Raw genomic sequence first — 13,057 nt, forward strand, 5'->3', positions numbered from 1 at the left:
GGTTCAGCGTCTGCAGTTTGAACCAACCACAGGTAGAAAGTTTTCAGTGGGGAAAAATTATATCTGAAAATGCAGGCTTTTATTACTCCTTAAATAATATGCTATAATAACTCTTTACATGGCATTTACATTGTATTAGAACTAACGTAGAGATGATTTAAAGGATTGCCTAAGTTATAGACAATACTGTGCCATTTTATATAAGGAACTTGAGCATCTGCAGATTTTGGTATCCATTGGGGTCATAGAACCATTTCCCCACAGGTATTGGTAAACAAGTGTAGTACATTAAGTACTATATGGAACATACATAGATTCAAAGACTGGGTTCATAATATTTGCCTGGAGTTGAAGCAAGTCATTTGCTCCATATCTAGATTTCCTCTTTAGAATTAGAATGGGTAAGTGGCCATTTTGTATATATTACAAAACTTCTTTTTAGAAGCCAAATGAGAAAGTATTTGATTTGTACATTAGCTATCATTTGGAACTTTTTCTCATGATATATAATATTACTTGTTCCACCCTCTTTCTGGGGAATATCTTGTTTCTCTCAAGAATAAACATTCTCTTTCTAATTAATTCATTTGTAATTCCAGGAAAACCGGGAAATAATTTGGCAGATTCATCAACTCATTCAGTTGGATGTCATGTACAAAGGTGAGGATAAAGTAGTTTATTATAGATTATCTGAATGCTCAAATTAAAACAGAATTTCATTAGGTTACTAGAAATAATTTGGTTTTGTTTTTGTTTTGGTAGAATTGAAGTTTCTGACAAGAATACAGCCACAGAACTTGGGAAAAAATTGGAAGAAACCACAGTTCCCTTCTCAGTGGAGAGTGTTGTTCCAAATAGCAAACCTTTTGAAAGCCACAGACGTGTACTCTGTTTTGATAGTGCTGCTTCTCCTATGGCAAATACACAGGGGCCTAATCATAAGTTGGTATCCCAAGACAAAGAAAGGAATGAAACTTCCTTTTCTCATCTTGACTTACCCATTGTGTCCTCTACCTTAAAACCCCCTTCTAATAATGCTACCAAAAAAGAGAGAGAAAAAACTCCTATGCTCAAGATTTTATCTAAATCAGAAACTGCTGTTAGCCGGCATACCACTGTAAGAGAAATTCAGTCAGAAAAGAAAGTTACACCAACAGAGATGGTACTTGAATCTTTCCATAAAGCAACAGCTAATAAGGAGAATGAATTATGCAGTGATGTAGAGAGGCAGAAAAATCTAGAAACATCAAAACTATCTGTTGGACAGCAAAATGGCAGTTTACGAAATGAGAAAACTATAGCTTCTTTGCAAGAATTGACCAAAAAACAAGCTACATCCACAAATAGTAAAAATGTCATTTCAGTGGGTACAGCTGTAAAGGATCTGAAACAAGAACAAACTAAATCTGCGTGTTCCTTGATTACTGCAGAAATATTACAGGATGTTCAATTGCACAGCCCAGTAAATAGGCTAGCTGATACTAGTGATTTGCCTGTACCCCGGACACCTGGCTCAGGAACAGGGGAAAAGCATAAAGAAGAACCTACAGATGGTATCAAAGCCCCCTCTAACAGGCGTTTTGGTGAAGACAGTAGTATACCCAAAGTAATGATCCCTCCTGTAACTCCAGACTTGCCTGCTTGCAGCCCTGCTAGTGAAACAGGCAGTGAGAACAGCGTAAACATGGCTGCCCACACACTAATGATTCTCTCTAGAGCAGCCATCTCTAGGACTACTTCTGCAACTCCTTTGAAAGATAACACACAACAATTTAGAACATCTTCAAGAAGCACCACAAAAAAGCGGAAAATTGAAGAATTAGATGAGCGTGAGCGAAATTCCCGTCCTTCTAGTAAAAATCTTTCAAATTCATCAATACCAATGAAAAAGAAGAAAATTAAGGCAAGTTTGAAAGTTTTAATTTCAAAACCATACTTTTCCCTTCCTTCAGTACTGAGATTAGGTAATTTAACATTTTTTGCAACTACTCCCTGACTATTGAGTCAGGACAATGTGGAGTCTTGACTGATAAAATACATTTATATAGCGGTTTTTCTTAGTCATTGTAAGAAATTATAAAGATGCAACAGCATTTTTCAGAAAAATTAGTAAGGCATTAAACTATAAATGTTTTCCTTGGGAAAAGCAAGTGTTTCAGTCAGGTAGGACCCAAGTTTTTTCATGAGAATGACATAAGGCATGAAATATTGAAAACTGCTATTATATGAAATTACCAAGTAAAACACCACTGTGTTCATGTCTTCTTTTCCATAACTCTTAAAGATGTTAATGTGGTGGAGCATTGGAAAAATTAAATTTACCTGTTTTTTTCTTGAACCATGGTTGTCTACAGGAAGATATTGCCAGATCATTAATCTTAGTGGTGTAATCTATTTATTTTAAAATTGTTTAGCTATTTTTTTTAGTAGCTGGGTTGAATAGAAAGAAAGTGGTTAAAATTAAGTATAGCTTCAGGAAAAGAATCTTGGTTTACTATCCTACAAACCTGGATTTGAATCCTGTATTTGCTGTTAATAAATAGGCTTTTTTACTGACCATGTTTAAGTCTAGCTTCTCTGACTCTCAGCCTCATCCTTTTAACATGCTATTACCATATATATTACCTTGTGGTTTCAGAACATATAATCTGGTATATATTCAGTATTTGGAATTTGTTATTCTTAGTATCTGTTAGAGCTTTCTGAGATTTTTGGTTTGACAGTAATGATCACCTTATAGAAAGCCCATTGTATCTTGTCTCATTCAGCATTCAGACACTTATGATTTGTTTATTGCTTTTTGCCCAAAACTAATGTTGAAGTATCATTAAAACATTTAATTAACTTTGGGTTTATAAAACTTGCCTCTGTTTCTCTGTAGAAGTAAAATTGTGTGTGTGTGTGTGTGTGTGTGTATGTGTGTGTTTTGCTGGGGATTGAACCCAGAGCCTTGTAATTGTGAGGCAAGCATTCTACCAACCGAGCTATATCCCCAGCCCCCTAAAATTCTAATAGACTAAATAATTTTGGCAATTTTAGTAGTGTATGGAAGAACCCAATATAATGTTTTAGATGACTTATTAAGAAAACTGACTTCATCTGAATTTATTTTTTTTTTATTTTTTTTTTTTTTTTACAGAAAAAGAAGCTACCTTGTTCCTTTCCAGCAGGAATGGATGTGGACAAATTTTTATTATCATTGCATTATGATGAGTAAACATCCCAAAAATGTAAGAACTAAAGTAGCTGTTTAAAACTTGTATCCCTTGAACTCTGAGTGTAGGGAATGGGATATTGACAGAATCTGAAAGCATGACCTGCACTTTTATTGTACTGAAATTTCACTTTATATCTAAATTATGCTGTTTTTGAAACAGCTTTCTAGTTTGTAAATAGACTTCCTTGGTATATTTTTATTTTAGAGAAAACATTTGCAGAAATGTAAGTAAAGCCAATCTGCAAAACTGTATAGCTTTGACTGTTGCATATTGTAAATATTATGTAAATCTTGTTAAACTAGCCTAATGTTCTTACACTGTGTTTTTGACTTCTTATGATCCCTCACTGAGGCTTATTCATCTGGAATAGTTTCTTATTTCTTTTGGGGGAAATGATGCTTATTCTTATAAATTGCCTTCATTAATTGTTCAACAGGACATAGCCACTCAGCACATAAAATGATAACCACCTCAACTGGTAGTAAAGTATCTAATCAAAAATCAATAGTTTGATGGATTTTTTTTCTACAGTCAGTACTTTACCACCTCTTATCATTATTGCAGTTAAAACTATATTACCAAGATTTTATACTTGTTTTTTCTAGTCATTCTGTTCTCTTTGTTTTAAAGAGAGAATTTTGAAAACCATTTATTCGGTGTTCTGATCTTTCATTTATAACTTCTAAGATCTTTTTCAGAACATTATAAGTGGTTACACTATTGAGCCATAAAAAGTTGAGTTTTGTAGTAGTTGAGATTTCTTGGCATATATAAACTTTTCCCCTAAGCACTGGGGATATAAAGAATTGCACTAATTCATGTAATTCTCCACATACTAGTGACCAATGCACATTTTAATTTAAATCTTGTAATCTATGTTAAAGTTTGTGTGGAGGTTTATCTTCTGGTGTCTTTTTAGAAAATCATACCCATCATAAGATGTAAAAAGAGAGATCATAGTTTTATATTTTAATTTAGTTTCTCCCAAAATGGGGTGTGTCAAATAACTATATCTATACTGAGATATAGTGCATTGTCTGTGTGTTCCTTATAAAATATTATAAAGAGTTACTCTCAAAAGGTCCTTAAGGAGAGTGAGAGAGGTGCCTTCTCTGTATTGGACTTACACAACAGTCAAGTTGAAGAACTGGTTTAAACTTTTAAGTGATAACAGAACTTATAATTAATACCTAACCAACTGTGCCTAGATATTAAAGTATGTTCTCTTACGTGCTTTCTGTTTAATTATCAGTATATTAGGATTTCTTTCCTATAGGTGTATATTTTGTTAAAAAGTCACTTTACTTAACCATTTTTTTGTACTGGACCTTTAAAAAATAAATCCATCTTTCTTTAATAGTTTTCAATGTAGAAATCATGTCTTAATTTTACTGGACTTTAATGCAGAAATTTTTTGTAACAAATTTTTATGATAACAATGGTTTATTCCTAAAGAAGAAATATCATACAGTTAATGTTTATCTAACTCAACTTGATACTGTACTACAGTTAGGTTTAAATAAATAATTTCATTAACTTCACAAGTTTGAATTACTTTGACAGTCCTTTTTAGAATTCTATTGGCAGTCCTAGTTAGAAACTTTAAGTTTTTTGCAAATCAGTTCATTCTCGCTTATTCTTTTTGAGGAATTTACATAATGCTGGAAATTACAGATTTTCTTCTCATTTAACTAATATTTATATGTGCTAGGTACTGAGAAATTCATATGTGAATAAGATAACTTTCTTTAATCTTTTAGTTAACTACCCATAGATATAGCCACTAGATATAGTCCAAAGACAACTTGAACATTTTTATGTTTAAGAGCTAAAGCATGATGTTCATTTTACCTTTAAAAGTCTAAATGTTTTTGACTTTTACTCTTGTATCTGGTAACCTGTTTTAACAGTCAGATGCCCAGAGACTGATTTTCAAAATTTAAGTATGACACAAATGGCAATGTGTGGCTATTTTTACAACTACCTATAAGGATCCAGTTGGTAAATTGGACAATTCTTAATTGTTAATATAATCAGTGTGTGCAAAGTCTGAGAATTCTTGTAATAGGACTATTTTATTATTTTGGTCCTGAACATTGTTAGAGCCTTATAATATTGTGAAACTTCACATGAAAAATTAAACCTCAGCATTCAGGCAAAAGTTAGATATCGATATCATGACTATTAGGGAAATAAAGATTGGTGTTTTGATAAGGAATAATTTCAAAAGCATATTAGTATATATACTTCATTTATTCTTTACCAAGCCATTGTCTTACAGGCACAGGCCTACCTTCTTGAAGTTATGTATCAAGTTTGACCTTATTATTATTATGCTTCCTTTTTATTAATATTCATTATCACTGCAGTATACTTTAGTCTTTTTTTTTTTAAGAAAATTTTCACTATGTTGAACATATATTATAAACATAACTTCCTAATATGTTTTAAAGGATTTTCTAATTTTGGGCTATTATATTGAAAAACAACAATGGGCCTTTTTTCTTTTTTTTTTTTTTTCTTTTTTTTTTTTGGTGGTGGTTCTGGGGATGGAATTCAGGACCTCATGCATTTAAGAAACATTTTAGAGAGTATAATTACCCAATCAAAAAGTGTATTTTTGAGGCATATTGACACATTTTGCCAAATTCTATCTCTAAACTTTATATCAGTTGATATTCCTGTCAGAAAATTGTTATTTCTTCCATAGCATATGTTTGTTCCTTGTCAGAGGTATATTTGAGGCTTTTACTTCTTTGTTAAAATTAGGAGGTAGTTTCTAATCCACATATATTGTTTGGTTACCTAGCGTGAAAAAAGAATCAAAGTTGTTGATGGACCTTTATTTTATTTACTTGTACGTGGTGCCGAGAATCAAACCCAGCACCTCACGAATGCCAGGCAAATGCGCTACCACCGAGCCACAACCCCGGCCCCTCCCCTAAATAATTTAAGCACTTAATGTAATGTGTTAAAATAACATTTCCCTTTCTGTAATCATTTATTTATAATGTCTTCATCGTATAGTGATTCACAATCTCTTATTTACAATTCTAAATCCAAAAGGTTTCTGACAACCAATTTTCTTTCCCCTTAACATCAGAACTCATTATGGCAAATTACATGGCAAAACCTAACCTGAAATGACATGAAATTACAATCTTTATTTCTTTTGGTATGAGTTTTCATATTCTACTATAAAAATGGTAGTGTGTTTAATTAGAATGCTATTCTAGCCTTAAATGGAGCATGTGATTACATACATTGAGTTACTATATAGAAATAAATTCTGAATTATTAAATCCAGCTAAGTCTATAGATTTATGATCAAGGGACTGGGGTTGTGGCTCAGTGGTAGAGCACTTGCCTAGTACGTGCAAGGCCCTGGGTTCTATCCTCAGCACCACATAAAAATAACTAAATAAAATAAAAGATATTGTGTCCAACTACAACAAAACAAATATTAAAAAATAAGAGATTTATGATTAAGAATTTTGAAAGCATATTAAACTTATACACAGATACACATTATACTTTAATGTATAGAGTATTTTATGTCATTATATTGATTGGTTGACATAAAATACTTTGGTAGTCCAAAGACTGCTTTTTGATTGAATCATTATAGTTTTTTAATCCATTATTACTATTCGTGTTTTTTTCAAATATTGACTTTTCTACTTCCAAATTAACTTTTTTGTTGTTGCTGCTTTTAGACACACATGATAGTAGGGTGTATTTTGACATATTATACATACATAGGGCACAACCCATTACTTTTTTTGTTGTTGTTGATGGACCTTTACCTTTTTATTTATTTGTTTTTATGTGGTGCTAAGAATCGAACCCAGTGCCTCACACATGCTAGGCAAGTGCTCTACCACTGAGCCATAACCCCAGCCCAACCCATTACAGTTTTGATCCCCATTCTTAAACATGGTGTGTAGTTAGTTACACTGGTTGTGTGTTCATATATGAGCATAGGAAAAGTATGTCTGATTCATTCTACTGTCTTTCCTATTCCCATCTCTCCTCCAAATTAACTTTAGGATCACTTGCATTAGTTTAAATTAAAATTCTACTGGAATATTGATTTTAGAAGTATATTAATGTTTCTGGGCAGGGTGGCATTTACCTGTAATCCCAGTGTCTGAATAGAGGTAGAAGGATCACAGATTCAAAGCCAGCCTCAGCAGCTTAGCAAGAGCTTCTCAAAATAAAAAATAAAAGGCTGGGGATGTGACTTGGTTAAGTGCCCCGGGGTTCAATCCATGGTACCCCCCAAAAAAAGTACATTAATGTTTTAAGATACTGAAAGAAGCAAATGGCAAGTTATTATGGTAAGTATCATTAAAGTTTTTAAGTTATCCTGTCCACATAAATTTTTAGGTAAAGTGGTTGTTTCTTGTTAGCTGCTACTTGTAGAGAAGCTCTTCATTCCACAACCATTTTAAACTGGTAATAGCAGTTATGTAAGGATGTTGTTATTCCTTTATTAATGTAAATTTTTTAAAATATTCTTAGGTGGACATAATATCTTTATTTTACATTTATGTGGTGCTGAGGGTTGAACCCAGTGCCTCGTGCATGCTTCACAAGTACTCTACCACTGAGCCACACCCCCAGCCCCTAATGTAAACTTTTAACAGGGGCATAACATGTAAACAGAAAAGAACTATTAAGTTCATACTCTTCAATGAATTTCTCAAGGTAAACACACATAATCACCAGATCAAGACTGGAACTTTAGCCATTCTGGCGTACACCTGAATCCCAGCTATTCAGGAAGTTAAAGCAGGAAAATTATAAGTTCAAGCCACATCTGGCATTTTGGTGAGACTCTTAACTATATAAATGAATTCTTCCAGTGTATATTTTTAATAATTTTTCATGTTTTGTAGAATTCATTCTCAATGCTGTATATATATTTTCGATGTAGTAAATCACACCTAATCCATTTTTATAGATGATAAACATTGAATTATTTCTTGGCATATTATGAATAGAACTGCTGTCAATATTCTTGCACGTGTTTGGGGGGATATATTTTCAGCTAGACATAAACTTAGAGTGGGATGCTAAGTCACAGTTGTATTTTCCAAAGTTATTCAAATTTTTCCATTTTCTAAAGTAATTGTTCTACTGTATTCAACAGTGTAAAGAGTTTCACTTATTCTACAGTATTGCCAGTGCTCAATATTTTCATTTTAGCCATTTTGGTGGAACTTGGTTTTTCCTGCCTAATCAACGTTTTTTTCCAATACTTACTGATTATTATAGGCTGTCCATGTCTTTTACTCTTTTGTATTAGTTGTCTGCCATTTTCTTAGTGGTTTGTAGGTGTTCTATAATCTAGATAGAAGTTCTTTATCAAATATCTGAGTATTTTCCATGTTTTTCTTATAAAAACTTTTTGGGTGGGTGGGTACTGGGGACTGAACTTGGGGGGTACTCGACTACTGAGCCACATCCCCAAACTATTTTGTATTTTATTTAGAGACATTCTGAGTTGCTTAGTGCTTCCCTTTTACTGAGGCCAACTTTGAACATGCGATCCTGCTGTCTTAGCCTCCTGACCTGCTGGGATTACAGGCATGAGCCACCATACCCAGCTCTAAAATCATTTATTCTCATATTTTGATTGGTTATCCATCTGGAATTAATTTTCCATGTGAATATCCAGTTTAACCCAGCACCCTTTATTAAAAATACTATCCCAACAGCTGCATTGTCCTTTTCCTCTATCATAGTTGGTAAACTGTTTATATGTATGTTTCTGAACCCCAAATTATTCCATTGGTCTTTAAAGTTTTGCCTATAACAGACTGTCTTAATTACTATAGGAAACCTGTGTCATGTTCCAGTTTCCATTTATATAACTAAGTGAACTCTGTTAGCACTCATGGGTTTTCTAGTTTATTTATTTATTCAGGACCTATCTTCTGTAAATTATTTTCCAATTTTATTTCTTACTGCACTATTAGCATTGCCAGTACAATTAATAATGATCAAAATAGGCTTCATTGTCTTGTTCTTTGTTTTTTTTTTATTTTATTTATTTATTTATTCTACTAACAGGATTGAACCCAGGGACACTTAATCACTGAGTAACATCCCCAGCCCTTATATATTTTTTTTTATTTTGAGACAGGGTCTTGTTTAGGGTCTCGCTAAATTGCTGAAGCTGGGTTTGAACTTGCAATCCTCCTGCCTAAGCCTTCCAAGCTGCTAGGATTAAAATGTACACCACCATGCCCAACTTGTTCCTTATTTTAATGGGAATGTTAAGTGTAATGTTGATTTTCATTTGTAGTATTTTGTTTCGTTTTCTTTTGCAGTATTGGGGATGGAACCCAAGGTTTGAACATGGTGGCCATAGTTTGTAGTATTTTAATAAATTACATCAAGAATATGTGTTGAGCTTAATTAGGTGCTTTTCTAATGTCAATTAAAATGTTTGCATTAAACCTATGAATTTATTTGTACATTAATCCTAATATTATATACTTGGTGATCTTAGTGAATGATTCTTGAACTAAATTTGATTTGTGGGCACTTGTTTAAATGTTTGCTTTTAATGAGATTGGTTTAAAACTGATACTAATTTTTAAATGATTTTGAAATTTTTCCTTCTCTTATAGTTTATCTCAGTACTGGGGATCATAAATAGAACCTGTCTTAAGGTTGGTGTGAAGTCTAAATAAGACTGTATGTAAAACTATTTAGATCAGTGCTTAGAACATAAAAAACACTTTTTTGTGGAGGTTGGGAGTCAATGGGGTTTGAACCCAAGGGTGATCTACCACTTACCACTGAGCTGTATCTCTATCCCATTTTAAGTTGCTGAGGCTGGTCTTGAACTTAAGATTCTCTTGCCTTGGCCTCCCTAAGGGCTGGGGTTGTGGCTCAGTGGTAAAGCGCTTGCCTAGCATGTGTGAGGCCCTGGGTTTGATTTCAACACTACATACAAATAAATAAAAATAAAGGTCCATTGGCAACTGAAAAAAAAAAAAAAGAATTAGCTGCTAAAGATCAGTAGAGTAGAGGGAGTGGGGAGGGGTAAAGTGCTGGGGATTAAATTAGAGCAAATTACATTTCATGCTTTTGTGTTATGTCAAAATATATTCAAATGTTATAACTACAAAGAATATATATATATATAACTAAAAAGAATCAATCAAAAATACATTTAGCTGATATCATAGCTGATGGTGTTCTATATTTCTTTTTTCTGCAGTTTATCTAAAATAGCAAATAGCTTTTCTTAGGATTAAGTTATCCAAAGCTGTAGTCTTTTGCTTAAAGTGTTCCAATTTCTTTTCTCTGAAATTTCTGGCAGGCCGATTTATCCATTCAGGCTTTGAACTTAGTCAAAAACCACATTTTTTCCTCTGATTTTTTACATGTGTTATTTAAGTTGATTTTTTTTTTTTAACAAAAACACCATTCTTAGATTTAACATTTTTTTTAAGAGAGAGAGAGAGTGTGTGTGTTTTTAACAGCATTACTGCACTATTAGCATTGCCAGTACAATTAATTGAACCCAAGGCACTTTACCACTGAGCTACATCCCCAGCTCTTTATTTTTTTATTTTGAGACAGGATATGACTATATTGCTAGGACTGTACTCAAACTTGCAATCCTCCTGCCTCAGCTTCCCAAGTAGCTAGGATTACAGACATGCACAAATATGCCCAACTAGTTGTATCCTTGTTGATTAATTTCTTCTTTATCCTTTGTGCTTCCTGTTTTTATCAGTGTACTTTTTGCATGTTTACTTGTTAAACTACATAAAGTTATCTTTTTTAACCATGAAAACATTTAACATTACGACTTTACTTCTGATTTCAACTTTCAACATCAAATCTGGAAGGTGGGGTAAGTAGTATGATTTTTTTTTTTTTTTACTTAGAATTGGTTATTATGCTCTCTGGTATAAAAAATTGTATTACTGTAATTAAAGGATGGTTTGTGTGTGTGTTGCTGGAGATTGAACCCACTGAGCTATATCCCAAGTCCAGGTTAAAATCTGTATAAATGTTACATAGGTGCTTACCATAATGTGTGTAAGTGTTCCCAAAGGCCCATGTTCAGCAGCCTGTGGCCTACTGGGAGGTGGTGGAACCTTTAGGAGATGGGACCTAGTACTAGGAAGTTAGGTCACTGGAGGAATGCCCTTAAAAGGAATTTAGCCCCTTTGTCTTCCTCTGTTTGCTTCCCAGCCTCTCTTAGGTGAAGAGGGTTCTGACCATGCACTCCCTGAGCATGTTGCACTGCCTTGACATATAGGCCCAAAGCAACAGGGCCAATTGATCATGTGCTAGAGCCTTCAAAGCTGAGCCAAAGTAAACTTTTCTTTTTTATGTAAATTATTTTGTTACAGAAATGAAAAGCTGACAGTGCTTAAAAGTATTCTGTTTATAAAGGTGAAAAATTGAATGTTTACTTAATCTTATTATTTGGACAATGTCTTATTTTGCCTTTAACCCTTTTTTATAAATATATAATTTCTCATTATAATTACCCTACCATTGTTTCTGCTTTCATTATTTGGTGTTATTATCACTCCTAGTCTATATCCATCATAACTTCATTTTGAACAATCCTTATATAAAATAGTTTTTCATATTTTAACACATTTTGTCTTCACTTCTGATTGGTAATATATGGTACTCTTTTTACTATATAATTGAATATTTTTATCTTTTCTGGAGTAACTTAAGAGGTAGGCCTTGTTTGTACTGGTGTTTTTATTCAGCAGGTATATATTTTTCCCATATTTCATCACTGTCTCCTCCTTTTTCCCAGCAGTCCTAAATTCATAATTGTTCTTCCCCCGCAAAATAACATGAGCTGGTCTAAACCTTTGTCATTTTGAGAAGAAACATCAGTTTGCTCTGTTTTCTAAGCTTTTACATTGCTGATACTTTCTAGTATCTTATCACTTCATTCCATTAAACACATACATGTAGACTGGGGGTGTAGCTTAGTGGTAGAGTACATTCTTAGCATGCATAAGCCCCCAAGTTTGACTCTGAGCACTTCCCCCGCAAAATAACAGTGTAGGTGATAGTCATTTGTCTCATGGCATTTAACATAAGAGAAATAAGAAAGCTGTTTTTCTACTTCATTTTCCTTTTCTCAGTATTGGGGACTGAGCCTAGGGGCACTCTACCACTGACCTACATCCCAACCCTTTTTTTTATTTTTTATTTTTAAGATAGGTGGACCTCAAACTTGGAATCCTTGTGTCTCGGGCATGTGCCACACACAGGCATGTGACCAGCTTTTCCATACATTTTGAAGAATTTCTTTTTTATGTTTTTTTCAAATTCATAGTATGATTCTCTACTAAATAATTTTGCAGATGAAACATTCCCTTAAGTTTGTTCTGTTTGTTTTCTATTATGTTCAATTATTGCATCAGCATCCCATTTATTTTAAGAAACAACATTTACTTATTGGCTCTATATTTTTCTCTCTTCCTCTCCAGTTTTTCCCAGTGGATGCAGTTGTGTGTTCTGCTTTTCTGGTTTTATTATAAGTTTTTCTAAGTTCATTGAGTATATTGAAAGGTGATTCAAATAAAACATGGCAAGATATGGGCTTTGGAGCCAGACAAAATTGGATTTGAACTCTTGCTGTGTACTTTCCAAGCTGTTTGGAATTTATTTAGCCACTCCATCCCTGCATTTGTGGGCAAGGATAACAGTACCTACCTTATAGTTTTTTTGTGAGGATTAAAGGAATTAGCAGAAATAAAGTCTTAAACATAGTACTTAGCACATAAAGAGCCTCAAAAGTTAATTGTGGCACTGGGGCTGTAGCTAAGTGGCAG

The 13,057-nt window shown here is 33.4% G+C and overlaps 1 protein-coding gene across 3 annotated transcripts in view; it reads left to right on the plus strand.

The window, feature by feature from the left end:
- Npat (nuclear protein, coactivator of histone transcription) overlaps positions 1 to 4,577 on the plus strand; it is a 47,164-nt gene extending 42,587 nt beyond the window's left edge. For all 3 annotated transcript variants that reach the window (XM_076846444.2, XM_076846445.2, XM_076846446.2), the window contains 3 exons: positions 600 to 660; positions 763 to 1,903; positions 3,140 to 4,577. In XM_076846444.2, the coding sequence (XP_076702559.2) occupies positions 600 to 660; positions 763 to 1,903; positions 3,140 to 3,217 (1,280 nt within the window). In that variant the 3' untranslated portion in view covers positions 3,218 to 4,577. The remainder of the gene's footprint in view (positions 1 to 599; positions 661 to 762; positions 1,904 to 3,139) is intronic.
- The last annotated feature ends 8,480 nt before the right edge of the window (positions 4,578 to 13,057 follow it).

This window comes from Callospermophilus lateralis, chromosome 2 (assembly GCF_048772815.1).
Source record: "Callospermophilus lateralis isolate mCalLat2 chromosome 2, mCalLat2.hap1, whole genome shotgun sequence".
In the NCBI taxonomy this organism is placed as follows: domain Eukaryota; kingdom Metazoa; phylum Chordata; class Mammalia; order Rodentia; family Sciuridae; genus Callospermophilus; species Callospermophilus lateralis.